Source organism: Bos taurus, chromosome 8, assembly GCF_002263795.3.
Source record: "Bos taurus isolate L1 Dominette 01449 registration number 42190680 breed Hereford chromosome 8, ARS-UCD2.0, whole genome shotgun sequence".
NCBI lineage: Eukaryota > Metazoa > Chordata > Mammalia > Artiodactyla > Bovidae > Bos > Bos taurus.
Window position 1 is genome coordinate 39,282,917 of NC_037335.1, and position 22,546 is coordinate 39,305,462.

The 22,546-nt window shown below is 39.6% G+C and overlaps 1 protein-coding gene across 2 annotated transcripts in view; it reads left to right on the forward strand.

Moving 5' to 3' along the window:
* Nucleotides 1–22,546, forward strand: part of PLGRKT (plasminogen receptor with a C-terminal lysine) — a 36,020-nt gene that overhangs the window by 2,258 nt on the left and 11,216 nt on the right. For both annotated transcript variants that reach the window (NM_001034426.2, XM_059889035.1), the window contains 2 exon segments: nt 2,891–3,018; nt 4,956–5,042. In NM_001034426.2, coding sequence (NP_001029598.1) covers nt 4,962–5,042 — 81 coding nt within the window. In that variant the 5' untranslated portion in view covers nt 2,891–3,018; nt 4,956–4,961.

Consider the following 22,546-nt stretch of genomic DNA (forward strand, 5'->3'; position numbering starts at 1 on the left):
CATTGTTTCCACTGTTTCCCCATCTATTTCCCATGAAGTGATGGGACCAGATGCCATAATCTTCGTTTTCTGAATGTTGAGCTTTAAGCCAACTTTTTCACTCTCCTCTTTCACTAAGAGGCTTTTTAGTTCCTCTTCACTTTCTGCCATAAGGGTGGTGTCATCTGCATATCTGAGGTTATTGATATTTCTCCTGGCAATCTTGACTCCAGCTTGTGTTTCTTCCAGCCCAGCGTTTCTCATGATGTACTCTGCATATAAGTTAAATAAGCAGGGTGACAATATACAGCCTTGAAGTACTCCTTTCCCGATTTGGAACCAGTCTGTTGTTTCATGTCCGATTCGAACTGTTGATTCTTAACCTGCATACAGATTTCTCAGGAGGCAGGTCAGGTACTCTGGTATTCCCATCTCTTGAAGAATTTTCCAGTTTGTTGTGATCCACAGAGTCAAAGGCTTTGGCATAGTCAATAAGGAAGAAATAGATGTTTTTCTGGAACTCTCTTGCCTTTTTGATGATCCAGTGGATATTGGCAATTTGATCTCTGGTTCCTCTGCCTTTTCTAAATCTGTCTTGAACATCTGGAAGTTCATGCTTCATGTACTGTTGAAGCATGGCTTGGAGTTTTGAGCATTACTTTGCTAGCATGTGAGATGAGTGCAATTGTGCGGTAGTTTGAGCATTCTTTGGCATTGCCTTTCTTTGGGGATTGGAATGAAAACTGACCTTTTCCAGTCCTGTGGCCACTGCTGAGTTTTTCAAATTTGCTGGCATATTGAGTGCAGCACTTTAACAGCATCATCTTTTAGGATTTGAAATGGCTCAACTGGAATTCCATCACCTCCACTAGCTTTGTTCGTAGTGATGCTTTCTAAGGCCCACTTGACTTCACATTCCATGATGTCTGGCTCTAGATGAGTGATCACACTATCATGGTTATCTGGGTCATGAACATCATTTTTGTATAGTTCAGAAGAACTATAATATTGGTGGTATTGTTGCCACCCCTTCTTAACACCTTCTGCTTCTGTTAGGTCTATACCATTTCTGTCCCTTATTGTGCCCATCTTTGCATGAAATATTCCCTTGGTATCTCTAATTTTCTTGAAGAGAGTTCTAGTCTTTCCCATTCTATTATTTTCCTTTATTTCTTCGCATTGATCACTGAGGAAGGCTTTCTTATCTCTCCTTGCTATTCTTTGGAACTCTGCATTCAAATGGGTATATCTTTCCTTTCCTCCTTTGCCTTTTGCTTCTCGTCTTTCCTCAGCTATTTCTAAGACCTCCTCAGACAACCATTTTGCCTTTTTGCATTTCTTTTTCTTGGGGATGGTCTTCATCACTGCCTCCTGTACAATGTCACAAACCTCCATCCACAGTTCTTTAGGCACTCGATCAGATCTAATCCCTTGAATCTATTTTTCACTTCCACTGTATAATCTTAAGGGTTTTGATTTCAGTCATACCTGAATGGTCATAGTGGTTTTCCCTACTTTCTTCAATTTAAGTCTGAATTTGGCAATAAGGAGTTCATGATCTGAGCCATAGTCAGTTCCCAATCTTGTTTCTGCTGACTGTATAGAATTTCTCCATCTTTGGCTGCAAAGAATATAATCAGTCTGATTTCGGTATTGACCATCTGGTGATGTCCATGTGTAGAGTCTTCTCTTGTGTTGTTGGAAGAGGGTGTTTGCTATGACCAGTGCGCTTTGCTGGCAAAACTCTATTAGCCTTTGCCCTGCTTCATTCCATACTCCAAGGCCAAATTTGCCTGTTACTCCAGGTATCTCTTGACTTCCTACTTTCACATTCCAGTCCCCTATAATGAAAAGGACATCAGTTTTGCACGTTAATTCTAGAAGGTCTTGTAGATCTTCATAGAACCGTTCAACTTCAGCTTCTTCAGTATGACTTGGATTACTGTGATACTGAATGGTTTGCCTTGGAAATGAACAGAGATTATTCTGTTGTTTTTGAGATTGCATCCAAGTACTACTGCATTTCAGACTCTCTTGTTTACTATGATAGCTACTCCATTTCTTCTAAGGGATTCTTGCCCACAGTAGTAGATATAATGGTCATCTGAGTTAAATTCACCCATTCCAGTCCATTTTAGTTCACTGATTCCTAAAATGTTGATGTTCACTCTTGCCATCTCCTGTTTGACCCCTTCCAATTTGCCTTGATTCATGGACCTAACGTCCCAGGGTCCTATGCAATATTGCTCTTTATACCATCGGACTTACTTCCATCACCAGTCACATCCACAGCTGGCTGTTATTTTTGCTGTGGCTCCGTCTCTTCATTCTTTCTGGAGTCATTTCTCTGCTGATCTCCCGTAACATATTGGGTACCTACTGACCTGGGGAGTTCATCTTTCAGTCCTATCTTTTTGGCTTTTCATGCTATTCGTGGGGTTCTCAAGGCAAGAATACTGAAGTGGTTTGCCATTCCCTTTTCCAGTGGACCACCTTTGTCAGAACTCTCCACCATGACCCGTCCATCTTGGGTGGCTCTACACAGCCTGGCTCGTAGTTTCATTGAGTTAGAGAAGGCTGTGTCCATGAGATCATCACATCAGTCCATGTCTACCTAGTATAGTACAGTACTATATACCTGATCATGTTAGTTGGATACCTAGGCTAACTCTGTTGGACTTACAAACAAATTGGACTTACAAACGTCCTCTTGGAATGGAGTCTGTTTGTATGTAGGGGACATACTGTATATATTTTGTGAGTTGGAGAATGAAAGTGGAGAGTATTGTGGACACCTTAAGGAACCTGCCAGACTTTGGAAAATGGCTTTGTTAGGACTGGAAAAGAGGGGAAGGTTGAGAATACTGAACTCCAGTGCACAGTTCACAAGGTGTGGTGTACTCGTTTTCAGGTGTGGTCTCCTTTGGGAACTACAGGGAAGCTATTCTTCCTGCTTAGCTTCTACCTGTAACCTGTGGGAATATCCCCTGATATATCCAAACTACAATCCAGACTGAAGAAGGCAAGGCCAAGAAAGAGGTAAGCCTAAGTCTTAACTTTCCAGATAGTTTCTCTTCCCTAGATGAGGACTGTAACTCCACTTCAGAGGAGAGTCCACCCCCTTATAAATAGAAGCACTCTATGGGACCCAACTCTGACATACAGGGTGTGTGTGGGTGTGGGTGTGTGTGCGTATGTGTGTGTGTGTAAATAGGAATAGAGGACAGCTATTTTCTTGATAAATGTTTGCTGCATATGTAAAAATTCAATTATCTACTCCTACGTGCAAAAGAAAAATAAGAAATGGCAACTGTTTGAGCTACACTTTCTCTTGTATCATGCTTTCTACAACATTTGTGGGAAAGAGACACCCTGGGGACTGCCAAAATGGGTAATATATTGCTTCTGCCTTCAGGCAAGTTCTGCTCTGCTGTTGGAGACAATGGACATGGGGCTGTGAAAGTGGAGAAAGGAGAGGACTTCTGCTAGATCTCTCCACCTTACTGGGTGGCTGTGCCTCTGGTCAAAGGATGGAGTAGAACAGCAGCTGAGGGATAGGGTGGGTAGGGAAATCTCATGACTTCCCAGGCCTGTTCAGGATTGTGCCTCTCCTCTTCTGGCTCAGCTTATTATGCCTAACATTGAAGCTGATTGTGGCTTGGAGCCTCCTATAAATCCATGGTGTGTCTCTGGCCAAAATACAGGGAAGCTACTGATGTCTGGCATGTAATATCCACTCACTTGGAGCCCCATTAGCAGGGATAACCCATTATGTCTGGCCTGAAATGCCCTCCCTCTTTCTTCATCTTCTTACCAGTTAAGCTAAAACCCATGGTTTTGTGGGTTTTTTTTTTTTTTTTTTGCTGAGGATATGGAAAATAGGAGCTTTGCCCAGGGTTCCCACAGAATATTGTGAATCCTGGGTAGAAAGCATTAAGAATGACCACTCTGAGCTGAGGTTCACAAAGTGCTCAATGGCTTACCAAAGAGAATCAGCAACATTGTTGAGGAGGGTAGAGGAGTCATAACCTTCCTGAGCTTTGTAGTGTTCTGAAGGCAGAATCAACAACTAACTGAGGTCTTCTGTAACTACCCGGTTGACTTAAGAACAAAATACTGAGTTCTGGACCATTTAGAATTGCCAGCCCACTTAAGAACTTCTTAAGTAAGATAAATAGGATAGACGATACCAAGTATTCATTTAAAATTTGTGTTTCCCAAGACATTTAAGTATCCTTCGGTTTTCCTCATTTTGAGAACTTTAATAGTAACTTAATAAGAAAAAAATGAGGCTAGAGGACAATGGCCAATGGATGTTAGCAATGGGTGAATGGAAATAGAAAGTGGGTAAGAGAGGGAAAAGGACTGTAGGAAGAGTATTGATATAGTAACCTTGATACACTTAAAGCATAAATGCAAAGAGCACAGAGAAATCAGTGTTCTAGGTGTGCAATGCATTTTCTAAGTCACCCCTCACCAGAAGCAAAAGTTCTGTCATCCAACTATACAGAATGTAAGAGAGTAGATGGTATTCACCCTGCCCCTCATTAAAAAGGAGAGAGTTTGTTTGTTTTTGTGTGTTTAGTTCTTCCAGATATACAGTGGGAAGAAAAATCAGGAAATATGAACCTATAGAACAGGAAAGGATTTTGGAAATCACCTGGTTGTTAGCTGTGCCTGTGTAAGTAAACGATGGCCAGGGGCATTATTCTGTCACTCTAAGGCACTGCTGTGCACTCTAAGCAGGTATCTTTTCCTGCTTTATGAAAACTAAAAGCAAGAAAAGACTGTTGGTTAAGTCTGTCCAAGATCAGACAGCTAGTTAGGAGCCACGACTAGAATCCATAATGTGTTCCAGGTCAGAAAATTTTCTTTTTTTTTAAATTTTGTCTTAAGCTCATGATAGCCTGAAAAATAGAGCATGTGAGGATGCATGTAGAATACACTGCTTTAAACTTTGCTGTTTTACATTTTAGGTCAAGATGGGGTTTATATTTTCAAAGTCTATGAATGAGAACCTGAAAAGCCAACAGGAGTTCATGCTTATGAATTCCCGACTTCAGGTACATTAAAAAAAAGTTTACGTTGTTACAGTGCTTAAAGTTTCTGTCACGTGTGTTTCGGTGCTATGTTCTCCTTAACCTCCCCAAAGGTAAAATGCTCTTGGTGCTCTACCCTCAAAGACAAGATGAAATGGACTACTAATTATCTGGTGAAGGGACTTCTTTAAATCTTTAATCTAGATACCTAATGTAAAAATTTCCATAAAGAAGGAACAGATAACTGCTTACAGAGTGTATGGCAAACAGAATAATGCACCTCCTCCCCACCAAATGATGTCTGCATCCTAACCCCCTGTCAGTATGTTATGGCGAAACGGACTTTACAGTGTGAGTAAGCTAATGAGTTTGTAGGGGCAGATCCTGGATTATCCTGGTTTTTCTAGATGGGTCCAATGTAATCATAAAGGTCCTTTTAAGGGGAAGAGGGAGGCAGGAGGATCAGAGTCAGAGAGAGAAATTTGCAGATGCTATGCTGCTGAGTTTGAAGATGGAGTAAAAAGTTCAGGCAGCCTCTAGAAACTGGAAAAGTTAAGGATATAGATTCTCTCCTAGAACCTCCAGAGGGAATGCCATCCCTCCAGTCCATTCTGAACTTCTGACCTCCAGAACTAGAAGGCAATAAATTTGTGTTGTTCCCGAGTTGGGAAGATCCCCTAGAGAGGGGAATGTCTGCCCACTCCAGTATTCTGGCCTGGAGAATTCCATGGACAGAGGAGCCTGGCAGGCTACAGTCCACGGGGCTGCAAAGAATCAGACATGACTGAGATACTTTCACTTTTCAAGCCACTATTTGATAATTTTTTATAGCAACAATAAATTATAATAGAGTATGAACACTTGACACTGGATTTATACAATGGCTGCTGCTAAGTCACTTCAGTCATGTCCGACTCTGTGCGACCCCATAGACGGCAGCCCACCAGGCTCCCCCGTCCTTGGGATTCTCCAGGCAAGAACACTGGAGTGGGTTGCCATTTCGTTCTCCAATGCATGAAAGTGAAAAGTGAAAGTGAAGTTGCTCAGTTGTGTCTGACTGTTAGCAACCCCTTGGACTGCAGCCTGCCAGTCTCCTCTGCCCAAGGGATTTTCCAGGCAAGAGTACTGGAGTGGGTTGCCATTGCCTTTTCCGATACAATGGCTAGATAAAAAGATCAAAGCAAAGTAGAAGATTGTCTAGTTGCCTAATATACGTTATTAAAAAGTATTTTAAAATGTACATCAGATACATGTATATGTACAGCTGAGTCCCTTTGCTGTTCACCTGGAACTACTACAACATTGTTAATCAGCTAAACCCCAATACAAAATAAAACATTTAAAGTTTGAAAAAAAATGTTATATGTCAAAATCAAGTATTAAAAGTTTGACTGAAGTTATTTTCCTAAGATTTCTAACAAAGATCTCTAGGCCTCTGCGGTTCATTATAGCCCTAGGAGCAGATGGTCCTATTGTGAGACATATAGTGACTGGTTAAAAGTGAGGACTAAAGCAAGGCCGCCTGGGTTTGAATCCCACTTCTACCTCCTGACTCACTGTGTGGCTTGTGCTTCAGTCTCCTAACCTGTAAACTGGAGGTGATAATCTAGCCATTGCTGTTGCCATTATTATTATGATAAGAGTGTTTTCTATGAGATAAAGATTTCTCTGGGGAGAATGGAACTGTTGCAAAGAATGGGCAACTGAACTATTTAACAGAGTAAAGTGACTGAGAGGTGACCAAACATTAGGTTTATGAACCAACAGAGTATGTTACATACTCAGAGAGTCCTTGTCCAAGACCTCTGGAAATTATAGGGCCTTTTACAGAAGTCAGGGTTTGTGAAGGTAAGCTAAGGGGTTAGCCTATTACTATTCCATGGATGCTGGCAGAACACAGGAGACACCTATGTGTAACAGAGGCCTTTTTTTTACTCACAGCACAGTAAGAGGATAAGCATGAGGTTCATGTCAATTCCTCATGCTTCTCAAGTCTGATGGAGGTGACAATGATGGGTTCACATGGGTGCTGTGCACTCAGTGGGTTGTGCCACCCTTGAGGAACACTGGGCTTGGGGAATCTACTGCTTTTCTAGTGAGTGGGGAGCTGGTGGAGTTGAGGTGGGGAGAACTTCATAACTCCTTCCTCAAGGAACACCTCAAGAGATGGCCTGAACAAACAGTAGTCTGGGCCTTGCATTCTTGGCCTATCCAGGCCCATGGTAGATTGCCTCTCAGTGTGACTGACCAGAGCATTGAGAACAGCCTTGACTTCTGCCCACTATAGTTGGCACTGAGGTCAAACTGGCAGGAGTACTGTTGGCACCATTAGTTTTCAGCTTAGCCGAACCAAAGGTGAACCAGGCCCGGACATTTAGGACAAACTGTGAATCCGAAGGGCCTGTTGAGCCAGTAGCTTTGCTCCAGGTGTCAGAGTAGGGGATAAAGTTTTCCCCAAAGTAGTAGTTTCTACTACTTTATGCAAAACCGAGATGACACTAGGGCCAGGCTAGCCACATCCTCAAATTTATTATTTTCATTTGATCAGCAAATGGGTACTTTCCTTGTATTTTCATGTCCTAGTTGATCCACTCAAAAATGGGGATGTCAGACCTGAGAGTTACAAATTCTCTAGGGGTTTAGGTTTTTAACAGGAGCTCAGTAATAGGCCAGTTAACTGCCTCCCTGGTTTTTTTTTGAAAGTAGTTCAGTTCAGTCGCTCAGTCGTGTCTGACTCTTTGTGACCCCATGAATCACAGCACGCCAGGCCTCCCTGTCCATCACCAATTCCCGGAATTCACTCAGACTCATGTCCATCGAGTCAGTGATGCCATCCAGCCATCTCATCCTCTGTTGTCCCCTTCTCCTCCTGCCCCCAATCCCTCCCAGCATCAGAGTCTTTTCCAATGAGTCAACTAGAGAATTGTTTTATTTGGTGGGAGTGTTTAGGACTCTAAGTCCGGGAGACAGCATCTTACAGCTCTGAGAAAACTGCTCCAAGGAAGCAGGGGGGAACTCAGGCTATATACAAATTTGCAACAAAGGGAGCTAAAGTGCCTCCCTTTATGAAAGGGGTATGTTATGGGTTTGGATCTCATCCCACTCCCAAATTCTTATGTTAAAATCCAAACCCCTATTACCTCAGAATGTAATCTTATTTGGAGATAAGAGTCTCTACAGAGGTAATCTAGTTAAAATGAAGTCATTAGGGTGGTGGCTCTAATCCAGTATGACAGCTATAAAATTTGGACACAAAGACATGCATACAGGGAGAATGTCATGTGACTAGGAAGAGCGTCCTGAAACAGAGGCTTCTTTCACAGCCCTTACAAGGTACCAACCCTGCTAACACCCTAACTTTGGACTTCTAGCCTCCAAAGCTGAGACAGTTTATTTCTGTTGCTGAAGCCACCCAGTTTGTGGTACTTTGCCATGGCAGCCCAGAAAACTAACATAGGATGCATTTTGGTGCCTGTGTCCAGTATGTGGCACTGCTTGTATTGGGCAGTGGCTTCTGGAGATGGCTGGGATTTTCTATTTTTGTCTCTATTGAATATATTGCTTCTATTGGACCTCTTGGGAGGGATCAGAGAATTCCTCAATGGGAGAATGTCCTCTCGTCACTATGAACATTTACAATAAAAGCAAGTAAAACAAAGTACATTGTACATTTATATTCAGGGGACACAACTGCAGTTATGTTGAATCAGTCCAGTGTATTTTAATTTCCTTTTCTCACTGCAAACTGCTCAAACCCTATCAGCTGTACTTTGCTCTATGGGAACAAAGACCAAAGATTTTAACATAGGTACTTCAGGGGTTATCATGATAGTTTCAGGAAATTAGGCTATTAGGAAATACAAATGTATTTTTTCCCTTTGGTTTCTCATTCTGGAATTGGTACTGTTTCCTCCCCTGTGCTCTCCTGACCCCTAGAGAGCTCAGGGGCATCGTTCTTTTAGCCAACACTGGTGCCACTGCTCCACCCTGCATCCTTAGCACTTTGGACCACCTTGGCACTTAGCACACCCTCCCTGCATGGGACCAAGTAGACATGGTGCCCATATCCAGCAGAGCCATAAACATTCAGTCCCCCCTCTCCCCTCCCTGAAGTTCCCTGGCACACTCAGCCATCTTCCCTGAAGCAGCTCAAGTTGGAGGAGAGGAGAAGGGAAAGAGCAGCTCAGAGCCAGTCAGCAAGGGTTTGACTTTACTCTCAATTTCAAAGGGCTTCCCACCACTGGACTCCACAAACAAATATCTGATGTATTTAGTCTATGCAGAGTTCTATATCCTAAAGGCTGACACCACTATTTCAGCTTTATGGAACCCCTGACCCAACAGCCGCAGCTACATTGCATGCCTTTTGGCTGGGGAGGGGGGCTTGCTGCCCCACTGATGTCATGATAACATCCTTTCTTTCTCCTACTCCAGAGAAGAATGTGCCACAACCAAAGCACCATCTGGGAGTCTTGTTTGGACCCTACATTTTGCTTCTCAGGCTCACTTAACACACAAGACAATGAGAGATCTTTATTCTACCCTCCTACTCCCACCACCACTTGTGCAAAAGCATTTGCTTCCAGATCTCAGGGAGCTTTCTGATACCCTCTAACCCAACCAACAAGGGCCCTTCTCCTGTGTCTTCCAGAAAGTGAAAGTGAAAGTGAAGTCGCTCAGTCATGTCCGACTCTTTGCGACCCCATGGACTGTAGCCTACCAGGCTCCTCTGTCCATGGGATTTTCCAGGCAATAGTACTGGAGTGGATTGCCATTTCCTTCTCCAAGAAGGAAGTTGGTGTCTTCCAGAACACCATATCTATCATCACCTTATCTTTGTCCCCAAACTGGCAGCCTCCATGAAATTCAGGTCTGGAATTTTACTCTACTTGCAAGTTAACAAGTTAGCCTGCTATTGTTTCACAGATGCTGGCAGAAGCCTTGGTCCCAGCACAGCAAGCAGCATGAGCATAGTGTTGCTGCTAGTTTTCTCTGTGCTCCATGTAAGCCCCATGAAGGTGGGCCTGGTTGGATGTTGAGGTGGATGCGTGGGTTTGTGACATAGGTGAAGAACAGTGAGCTTGTAGAATCTATCACTTTTATCATGAATGGTGAGCAAGGCTGCTCTCTGACTGGGAAGAGATGTTGCTTCATCCCTCAGAGTTGCTCACTGCAAACACAACCCTGACAAATGGCTTGGTCGAAGAGCAGGGCCTCTATCCTTGACCTACTCAGCAAGAATGCTCAGGTCAATGGCAGACTGATTTCTTCCAACACATGTGTTGGTTAGGATGATAGTTTTTCCTTGTTGACCAGGATATACTTTACTATTTTACTTTTAATTTTATGGAGAATAACAAAAAATAGTATAGATCAACACAGTTGAAGCAGCCTTCCAACACTAAAGCTGCCCGAGTTTTCATCCTAACTGGGGCAGCCAAGGGAGAGGCATACTCATCTCTGGCAGTTTGGGAAGATCGTCTTGGTCCTTAAATGCTTCACATTTAAAGGAATTACACATTTAGCATCATTTTAAGACTTTGAGCTATTTCTTTTTAAAGAAACATAATGGCATATTTTATATATATGAGAATATATTTGTAAATTATGAAGCATAATAAAATGAACATGGATGAGTCTATGACTAAATTGAATAATTATATTATCACAATACCCCTGAAGCTACCTATGGGTTCTTCCCTACATGCTGAATGAACCCAGACAGCTAAAGCTAGACTGGAATGTCCCAGAGTCCATAAAACTAAGCATGGCTCTGAAAAATGGAAGAAATGGGTCCCTAGGGTGGGAGATGACATGAAAATTCTTCAAAGAGGAGGTTTAAGAAACCCCAATTAAAACACTTGGCCTACTAATATCTCTAGTCTGTGATGGCATGTCTCTTGGCTCTTTTCCTATTTAATGGCACTTCAATTAAAAAGGATAAATAGAAGAAATAAAGCAACACATTTATTTAAAAGAAGCCTAATAACTAGAATTGTTTTCCCAGTGGGTTTTTTTTTAAGTTCTACTTTTTTGGTTAAAAAAAAAGATAAATCATAACTTGATAATTCCACATTATTGGTGTTTTTCTTTCAGAAGAAAGGACCAGAATTAGAGATTCAGCTACATCTTATACCACTGTCGAGGTTCCCAACTCTGGCTGTATTCAGATTCAGATTCGATTCAGGGGGTCTTTTGAATGTACAAGTCCCACCCCAGACCAATCAGATTTCTTCATGGCCAGGCATGTAATTGTATTAAGCTCTTCAAGGGACTATAATCCACAAACTGGGTTGAGAACCTTTGCTCTTTCCTTTTGCTACATAACTGTAATTGGTGATTGGCAGTGACAATATAGCATACATTGGCGATAAAGCCAAATATGTTTTCAGTTTAAGTAAGTTAATCATTAAGTTAAATCAATCACTGGAGTCTGGTTAATAAAAATTTATAAGAGGCTTCAGATCAAAAAGATTTCTTTTTTGTTTACAAATTGGTTGCAGTTGAGCTGAGGAGAATTCACATTACTCAATTTAATGTTTTCAGATCATCAGCAAAAGTCAGTTTCTCACTCCTTTTCTAGCCTCTGTTACTGCAGATAGTGAATGGATGGCTGTACTCAGCCAAGTATCTCGGGTAAAAATGAATATGTTCTTAAAAATGCCAATAGATGGCACACCTAAATCAATTATATATGACCTAGTGTTAGTTGCTTAGTCATGTCCAACTCTTTGTGACCCCGTGGACCATAGCCCACCAGGCTCCTCCATCTATGGATTCTCCAGGCAAGAATACTGGAGTGGGTTGCCATTTCCTTTTCCAGGGGATCTTCCCAATGCAGGGATCGAACCTGGGCCTCCCACATTGCAGGCAGGCTCTTTACCATCTGAGCTGCCAGGGAAGCCCATGATATATGATCTAAATGGCCAGAAAAGCATTTTGGTATTTTTAAAATAGGATACAAACTACAAGGACAAAGCAGAAAAAAAGGAGGGAAAAGATTCCATGGGTCCTTGCTGTTCTGTAGTGTTTTTGTAGGCAAAGCAGTCACGGTCCATGTAAAGATTAGAGGGCAGTTTATTAATTGTTCACTAAGAGCAGGCAACAAACTAATGACAAAAAAATTACACAAGAGCCAGCCTTTGACCTGTAAGTCTGTATAGCATTTGGTGTGAAGAAAATGAGGTATAGATACAAAGCAAAAATATAGTTATTTAATATATATGAAATTATGTATTACATGCTAAGCAGGATTCAGACATGTAAAAGGTACAGGCTCTATATTCAAGGAACTTCTCATCTTATTTGGTGGGAAGATGGTGAGGTATGCTGCAAATAACCAGATCTTTGTGGTATGAATGTGGCAGGCAGAATAAAGACCCTGTAAAGATGTCTACACCCTAATCCCTGAAACTTATGAATATATTACTTTATATGGCAAATGGACTATTGCAGATGTGACTCAGGGAATAGACTTTGAGGTGAGAAAATTATCCTGGATTATCAATATGGACCCAATCTAAACACACAAATTCTTAGAAGTAGAGAGTTAAAGACCAAAGAGTCAGAGAGATGTGATGTTTCTGGCTTTGAAGATGGAGGAAGGCACCCCAGACAAGGAATGCAGGTTGCCTCTAGAAGCTGAGAAATGCTAGCGACAGATTCTCCTCTACACTCTCCAGAAAGGAACACAGCCCTGCAGACATTATGATTTTAGCCCATTCAGACCTGTGTTGGACTGCCAATGTTCACAAGAAAAGATAATAATCTGTATTGTTTTAAGCCATGGTTGTAATTTGTCTATACAATGGTATATGCTAGAGTTATTTTTACAATGTGAAATACAGTGTAGACTCAACAAATGCTTCTTCAAATATATAAAAATTAAAACAGCAAATAAGAGCAAATAGCTTACGAAAAACTGAAATTGCTTAAATCCTTATAACTCCAATATCTATAATTCTTATGTCCTCCATCTGCTTTTTTTTTTTTTTTTTTGGAGGTGAAAGCTATACCAACATCTTAGAATAAGAAGGGCTTGATGTTCTAAGGAAAGCTAGGAAGTACAGTGTTTCCTTTGTAGAGAGTCCTGTGGTGACAAGGAACCCAAAATGTAGAGCAGGTACTGAAGAGGACAGGAAAGCAGCCAACTCCATCTACAGCAAAAGGATAACCAAGTGGAAACTGGCTCAAGACATAGAAGTGTCAGGGGACTTAACCAAGAAGTACCTTGGAATAAGAGAAGTGTGATTAACACAAGTTCACCCACAGTGGGCGCTATAAGGAAGGATACAGCAGCTTGATTCTACTGTCTTCATTCACAACTGTCTTCAACTTATTCCTCTGAAACTCATTTCTGGCATGTCCCCATCCTGGTTACCTGCTCTTAACCTCCCTCTTCTGAGATTCTTTTTTTTTTTAATTGCAGTAAAACACACACAATATAAATTCACCATTTTAAAGTGTGCAGTTCAGTGATGTTTAGTACATTCACAGTGTTGTACAACTATCACTACTACTTGTTTCCATTACATTTCCCTCACCCCAAAAGGAAGCCCCATACCCATTAAGCATTCACTCCTCATTCTCCCACCCTTTCAGACCCTGGCAACCACTAATAGCAGATTAGAGCACTCTGGCAACCACTAATAGCAGATTAGAGCACTCTGTCCTGATGGATTTGCCTGTTCTGGGCATTTCATGTATGGAATTATATAATATGTGGTCTTTTGTGTCAGGCTTATTTCAATTAGTGTAATCTTTTCAAGGTTCATCTGTGTTGTGTAATGAATCAGTACTTCACTCCTATTCATTCCATTGTATAAATATACAACATTTTGTTTATCCATTCACTGGTTTAAAGACAGTAATATTGTTTCCCCTTTGGCTATTGTGAATAGTGCTGCTTATAGAAATACTTGTACACATTTTTGTTTGGATACCTGCTTTTCAATTCCTCTGAGTATATATATCAGGAGTAGAACTGCTCAATCATGTATCAATTTTATGTTTAATTTATCCCAGAACCACACAGTGGCTTTACTATTTCACATTCCTATAACAATATATCATGATTACCATTTCTCCACATCCTCACCAATACATATTATTTTCCTTTAAAAAAAAATTCTAGCCATTCTGCATGGGTTTACAGAGGTATCTTATTGTACTTTTGAATTTCCACAAGTAATAATACCATTAAATATTATTCATGTGCTTATTGGCCATTTGTTTATCATGTCTGGGGAAATATCTCTTTTAGTTCTTTGCTCATGTCCAAATTGGATTGTTTGTCTTTTTCTTGTTGAGTTGTATGAGTTTCTTATTTAGTTGGATACTCAATCCTTATCAGATATAAGATTTGCAAGTATTTTCTCCCATTCTGTGGGTTCTTTCTATTCTTGACAGTGTTCTTTGATACATACAAATTTTAAATTTCAGTGAAGTCCAATTTATTTTTTCTCTTATTGCTTATGATTTTGGTATCATAGTCTGAGAAAGTATTGCCAAATCCAAGATCATTAAGATCTGCACCTGTGTTTTCTTCTAAGAGTTTTATAGTTTCAGCTTTTATATTTATGTTTGTGTTCCATTTTGAGTTCATTTTTTGTATATGGTATAAAGTAAGAGTCCATTTTCATTCTTTTGAATGTGAATATCCAGTTATTTGAGTATAAGGTTTATTCTTTATAAACATGAAGTTAGATACTGCGCAGTAAAGATTAGGAATCTCATAGTTAAGGCTGTTACTGGCTCAGATGAAGATGCTGTTCACCTGGGTCCAGGCCCTCTGAAATGAACATCTTGACCTGTTAGTGATCTTCAAGTTCCTGAACTTCAAGACAGTGTGGTAAGATGCTAGTGTCTTTTTTACTAAAGGTGGAATGAAGGGAAATAAGTTAACTATACTATGAAGGACTGGGTATAAATGCAAAGAATATACCTAAGGAATTTCCTAACTTTTAAAGAAACTTCTAAAAATGTTCAGCAAGTCTTCAAGTGTGGGACAAGATATTAATTTGTCTGAAATCCCTTAGAGGAGTTAATAAAAACACTAAGAATTCCTGTATATTGTCTATGTTGAGAAATGAAAGAAAAATAATTAATGAAAGTCATTGGTACCATAGACATTACCTTCTACAAAGACAAATAACAAAGAAGGGTCAAACCACCAAGTTGATCCTTTGCTGCCTAGCTCTTCCATGCTGACAGGTGGGTCCAAGACCCTTCCTACACTCAAATTCTCGAAGGGGAACACTGGTTTTAGGTTTGTTCACAATCTTAAATGAGACCAATGAATCCAGTTATAGAGGATCATGAAGATTTTCCTTTTAGTTTCCTCCCTCATCTAGAATTCTAGTTTCATAAATCTAATCAGAGTGAATTTTATTTTTAGTTCTTCATTGCTTGAGCAAGTAGGGAGTATTTATTAACTCTTATTTATCTAATTTATTAACTCAATTCATTAAGTATATTCTTACTTAATAACTCATTTACTGAATGTCCAGTATATGCAGAGTTTTGGGCCCAAAACTATTAATTAAAAAATGATCCTATGGCTTTAATAATTATTTTTGCTTTCCTCTAAAATCTTCATTATACATACAATGTATACACACCCAGACTTACCCCATTTATCTCAGAAATAATGTAAGGTAGGCTTGCTGTTAAAATCTTTAGACTTCTCATATGTGTCTTGTTTCTATACCATTTTCCTCCTTAAGACAACTGAAAATATGGGGCAACAGGGGGAGAAGGATTTTAGAGAGAAAAAATAACCCTATAAACATCCTTAATACTTAATATAAGAGGGAAAGCTAAAATATCATTATTCTTGAATAAAGTTACTAAAATGCAGAGTAAGAGTGAATCCAGATTTTAAGAAATGTTTTAGCTTGAGATAATATTATATTTGCAGAAAAGTTGGTAAACCATCAATAGGAGAGAGTTTACGTATACCCTTTGTTCAGCTTTCTTCAATACCAACAATTTGTAAAATCATAGTACAGTGACCAAAACCAGCAAATTAACATCAGTACAGTACTGTTGACTAAATTACTGATCTTTCTGAAATTGACCAGGTTTTCTCCTAATATTCCTTTTGTGTTTCAGGGATCCAAGATCTCATATTGCATTTAACTGTTGTTTCTTCTTAGACTCCTTTGGTCTGTGACAGTTTCTCATTCTTTCCTTTGCTTCCATGATAAGTACTTTTTGTATAAGTACTGGTTATTTCATATAATTTCTCTCACTTTGGGTTTTTCCAACTTTTTCTCATGACTAGACTGAGTTTGTGCACTTTTTACACCTTATTCTTAAACCACAGAATGCTGTTATGTCTTTCTCATTGCATCGTATCAGAGAATACTGTTGGTAGGTCTTGTTACTAGTAATGTTAAACTTTGGTCACTTGGTTAAAGGAAAGTTACTATTTTTTTCTTATTGATAAATATCTTTGAAGAGATATGTTGAGAGTCTGTTACTGTCTTGCTTTTCCTCAAACTTTTGCCTACTGCTTTTAGCATCCATTGGTGGGATCTTACATGAAAAACTGATTACTGTAGTGTTTGCCTAATGGTAACTTTTTATTTCCTTCATTCCATTTCTATTTGCTCACTGGAAAAGCTATCCCATCTCCATGTATTTATTTATTCAGTTATTTATACCAATATGGTTGTATGGACATATTATTCTATGGGTTATAATTTAGTACCATGATTATTTATTTTATGGCTGAAGTTATTTTGACTATTGGGAATTCCTTCCAGTTGATTCCTATGTCCCTTTGGCATATCCCTTCATTTTTGCTCATTTTCTGTGATCATAAGTTAGTTCATATATATCGCTCCTGTCCCAGGCCTGGAACTAATCACTCATTCAAAGAGTCCTGGTTTTTAGAAAATGGTGTTTAGAAACCAAGATCTGGGCTCTAAGTGTACTTACTGCTGTGGTCATTATTCCCAGATCCTTTCAGCAAAGACATGTATTTATATATTAACCCATGGATAGACACAGACTTATACATAGAAGTATTTCATATTCTAAACCATGAGTTCATACTGATACATCTAATTCCAGTGCATTATGATGTTTCAGTCTGGCCTTTCCTTTTTCTTTATATTTAAGTTTTTTTCTCAAACAGTGAAAAACCTGGCTCTCATTTTCTATAGTATATTCACTTCAATCCTAGTGGAAACATGAAATAGTTACAGGATTGCCAATACATATCCTGATGAGAAACAGGTTCACTAACCAGAGAACATTATTTGCATGTTCTTTTCCCTTTCACACTGTCAAGTCAAGCTACTGTTTTTCTGTAAATTAGATTAGTTCTTCCTAGGCTCCATCAGGGTGATTATGTCATTTGCAGTACAGTTATACTTTGGTGGGCTGCAGTCCATGGGGTCGCACAGAGTCGGACACGACTGAAGCGACTTAGCAGTAGCAGTAGCGGTAGCAGTATACTTGGTATTCTCTCCATATCCAAGTTGAGTTTAGTTACAGGGTAGGGGAGTATATGAAACAAAACAATGTTCTAATAATTAAAGCTATACAAAATGATACACTCAAAGGAGCATCCCTCCGTCCTCATCCTTGCTAACCTATTCCTAATCTCCTCTTTATACATCCTTTCCCATGCTGTCTCTGTAGGTGTCTGATCTCCTGGTCTTCAGTTTACCCTTCCTGCATCTTTTGCACAATAGACTGACAGACGTGTATTTTCCTAATTCCCCTTCTTTTTTACGTGAAGGGTAGCATACTATTGATACCCTTTAGTACCTTGCTTTTTTCATTTAACAGTTTATCATGGGAATCATTCCAGTCAGTTCATAGAGCTGTTTCTCATTTCTAACAGTTGCATAATGCTCCCTTGTGTGGATATATTATAATTTATTCATATTATGTTTGGACACTGTATTAGTTTCCTATTAGTATGACAGATTTTCAAGACACAAAATAATCTTACAGTTCTGGAAGCCAGAAGTTTGAAATGGGTCTCATTGGAAGAAAATCAAGCTGTTAGCAGAGCTGCATTCCTTCTGGAAGGTTTAGGGGAGAATCCCTTTCCTTGCTTTTTGTAGTTTCTAGAGGCTGCCCAAATTCCTTGGCTAATGTCACCTTCCTCCCTCTTTGAGCCAGAAGTGTAGCATCTTTCTCTCTAACTCTGACTCTCTTGCCTCTGTCTTTCACCAATGACACTTGCGATTACATTGGGCCAACCTGGATAATTCAGGATAATCTCCCCATCTCAAGTTCCTTAATTAATTACATCTCCCCATGGATTCTGAGCATTAGGACATGAACTTATTTTGGGTAGAGGCAGTATTCTGCCTACCAGAAGTACTTAGATTATTTCCAATATTTTGCTGTTATAAATAGTGCTTCAGTGAATAACCTTGTGCTTTTTACATTTTTGTTGTGTTGGAGGTATACCATCAGACTAGAATTCCAGAAGTGGGATGACTGGGTCAAAGGCAGGTGCCTTATAGTTTTGTACCCATTTTCCCATAGTCTCTGCAACAGAATGTGTAGTCTTGCTTTTTAATTTTTGCCAATCTGATAAGCAAGAAATGGTACCTCAGTCTTGTTTTAACTTGCATTTCTTTAATTATGAGTAAACTTGAACATTTTCTCACATCTGAGGGCCATTTATATGTCTTGTTTTTGTGAATTATCTGTTCATGGGTTTTTTCCCTTGTCTCTCAGTTCTTTATACATTAGCAATATTGATCTCTTGTTTGTGGAATATATTGCAAATATTTTCTCCCAGATTGTCATTTATCTTTTACTTTATCATGGGGTTTTTATGCCGTGAAAAAAATTTAAAAACTTTCATGTATTCAAATGAATAATCCTTTATTGCCTCTGCATTTTGAGTCTTTATTTTGAAAGCCTTTTCTTGTATTAAAGTTGAAGAGGCAGTCACCCTCTGCCTCTATGATATTTGTACAGCTTTATATATTTTTAAAAACATTTAGATCCCTAATCTATTCATATTATCTTTGGAACCTACTCAGGAAGGATTAATTTTACTTTAAATCAACAAATGATTAAATATTATTATAAGGAAATTACTTGATTCCTTGAGTTAGCTGGTCTTTATTATCAACTTATTAAAGAAGTGTGTGTTTAATCCGAGTCGTGTCTGACTCTTTTGAGACCTTGTGGATTGTAGCCCTCCAGGCTGCTCTGTTCATGGGATTTCCCAGGCAAGAATACTTGGGGGGGTTGCCATTTCCTTCTCCATGGGATCTTCCCAACCCAGGGATTGCACCAATGTCTCCTGCATTATAGGCAGATTCTTTACCACCTGAGCTACCAGGAAAGCCCTTATTAAAGCAATGAAAACCTGAATATAAACTACAAACTAGTAACAGAATATCTGGAACCAAAATAAAATAATAGATGAGAGAAAATGAAAAATTGTTAATCTAAATTTCCCTTGGAGAAAGCACATATCTGCTGCTGCTAAGTAAAAAGATTAATGTTGAAAGACCATATTAAAGTATAGAAGAAACTGCTTTGAGAAAGCAGTTTCATAAGTATGGTTATGAAAAAGTATTCATAATTATTTACACTTGCCTTAATGAGATTTTACAGCAAACATTATTTAACTGCTTAGAGCTAATTAAAAAAAAAATCTATACCTTTCACAGTAAGTATGCTGAAAATCAACAGGAGGTATAAGAAATACACAGAAGCCTTTTAAAATTTATTTCATATTATTATGAGATTTTCATTGTTCAAACCAGCTACTTATTATTATTAAGTAGATGGAAGGAGAAAAATAAATACTATTCATCAACCTGGGCTTCCTAGGTGGTTCAGTGGTAAAGAATATGTCTGCCCAGTAAGAGACACGGGTTCAATCCTTGGGTTGGGAAGATCCCATTGAGAAGGAAATGGCAATACACTCCAGTATTCTTGACTGGGAAATCCCATGGACATAGGAGCCTGGTGGGCCCCTATGGGGTTGCAGAAGAGTTGGACACAACTTAGCGACTAAAAAACAAAAGCAGCAACAATTCTTCAACCCCTGCCCCAACTTCTATCAACTGAGAGGGAAAATGAAAATGACAGAGTGTCTCTTTATTGTAACACCGCAAATAATTTTTCAAATCCATCAACTATTTTAATAAAGAAATATGTCACTAATATTAGTAACTAATTTTTACTGAGTGCATACTAAATGCCAGCCACTATTCTGAGAATTTTATGTATTCTCATATTTTATTTCATGATAACTTAATAAGGCGATCCAATTATTATTCCCATTTTATAGATGAGGAACCTGAAGCACAGAGAGGTTAAGTAGCTTGCCTAGAGTCACGCTGTCAGTATACAGTGGAGCCAAGATTCAAACCAGCATTTGTACTATTACATAATTAACTGTAGCATTTGCATAGTGTTCAGCCTTTTTAAGTCCCATTTTGATTAAATCCTAGTCGGAAATGGCAACCCACTCCAGTGTTCTTGCCTGGAGAATCCCAGGGATGGGGGAGCCTCATGGGTTTCCGTCTATGGGGTCGCACAGAGTCGCACACGACTGAAGCGACTTAGCAGCAGGAGCTAGTTCCCCAGAACTGTTGTTCTAAGAGATTTGCTGCCTTTCCCCTGTCCGGATCTCACAGTACAGATGTCAGATTGCTAAGAAATCAGTTCAGTTCTGCCCAGGCCAGGCCAGCTTCTCACCTCTGTGCATTTTTGCAGCCAAGGAGGTTGGCCTAGGATTGCCCAGTTGAGGAGAAGATGCCCAAAACCTTTAGCATGCTAGCAGTGGGTAAGGGGGAGGTACATCCAAATTACTTGAGGCTTTCCAGCCAAACTTTCTTTCCTTTTAAATTTCAGTTCAAATTTTATACTTTCCCTTTGAATTTCAGTTCAAATTTTAATACCGAACCCAGTTAACTCACCAGCTTCAGTGTGTCTTGGCTAGCTAAAAAAATTGAGGATAGCGGAGATGGACAAAGCACAAAAATCAGTGCACATACCAGGACACCTATGAGGCTACCTGCTTCGTTTCATGGTTTGACAGTTAAGGGCCAAACTTACTCTTGCTTTGAAGCCACAGACCCTACCTTTGATTCTGGAGGACAGTCTCAAAAATCTGTGCCGCTGATGACAGGTGATGCATGGAAGGCAGAGCTCCATCAACACCAGTTTCTCACTGCTTCTCACCAAAGCCTCTAAGAACTGGTCAATGTGACATCACCTTTGTTTCCTACACATGACAAACTACTGTGGAGTTTTCAAACACAAAACCAAAGTATGCTACCCTCATGAGAAATATGATGTTGTAGATAAAATTGGTATTGCAGTAGGTTATGACTTCCTTCTATTATCTTACACCCCACCACCACCCCCAACAATGTTTTAGGACATCTTGGCTATTTCCTATTATACCCTAAATAAACAAATGTCATCAATTGCAATTTTGTAGAAAGAAATCTTATTTTGATTTAGCACAAAATCAATATCATATTGCTTTATCCAGAGTTTACTCAAACCAATGATTTTAGGTAAACTTAGCATATTCAAAAGCAGAGACATTACTTTGCCAACTAAGGTCCATCTAGTCAAGGCTATGGTTTTTCCTGTGGTCATGTATGGATGTGAGAGTTGGACTGTGAAGAAGGCTGAGCGCTAAAGAATTGATGCTTTTGAACTGTGGTGTTGGAGAAGACTCTTGAGAGTCCCTTGGACTGCAAGGAGATCCAACCAGTCCATTCTGAAGGAGATCAGCCCTGGGTGTTCTTTGGAAGGAATGATGCTGAAACTGAAACTCCAGTACTTTGGCCACCTCATGTGAAGAGCCGACTCATTGGGAAAGACTCTGATGCTGGGAGGGGTTGGGGGCAGAAGGAAAAGGGGACGACAGAAGATGAGATGGCTAGATGGCATCACTGACTCGATGGATGTGAGTCTGAGTAAACTCCGGGAGTTGGTGATGGACAGGGAGGCCTGGCGTGCTGTGATTCATGGGGTCGCAAAGAGTCGGACATGACTGAGCGACTGAACTGAACTGAACTGATCTTTACATACACAGAAACATTTAACCATCAGAGACAAATTTTAACGTCTTTCGTGGTCAACGTCTGTTCAGCAATTATTTTTCAGGCTATTAGGATATGCTATATATCCTTCGATTGCTATTCTTAGAACATCTTGCTACTTTGATATTTAGGGTAGGGAGACTTAATAGTGTAAAAGAACAAATGTCCCTTTGTTACAATTTTCTGACAGTTGAGCATTATGTTAGTCAATAGATTTTTTTTAAGTCATTTTATATTTTGAAGACATTTAAAAATTCCTCTCCCAAAATATTCCCACTTGACATGAGATGTGGAAAGCATCACAGTAGATTCGATTGCATGGAATACCTCTTTCCATTCTCTCACTTTCAGTGAGATAGTTTTAAGTTGTTGGTCTTTTAATTTCAAATGCATTTCCAATATCCTGCATTTGGACTCTCTTCTCACAATTTTTCATATTGATATCATATTTGTGTGTGGATTATTTCCTGCTTT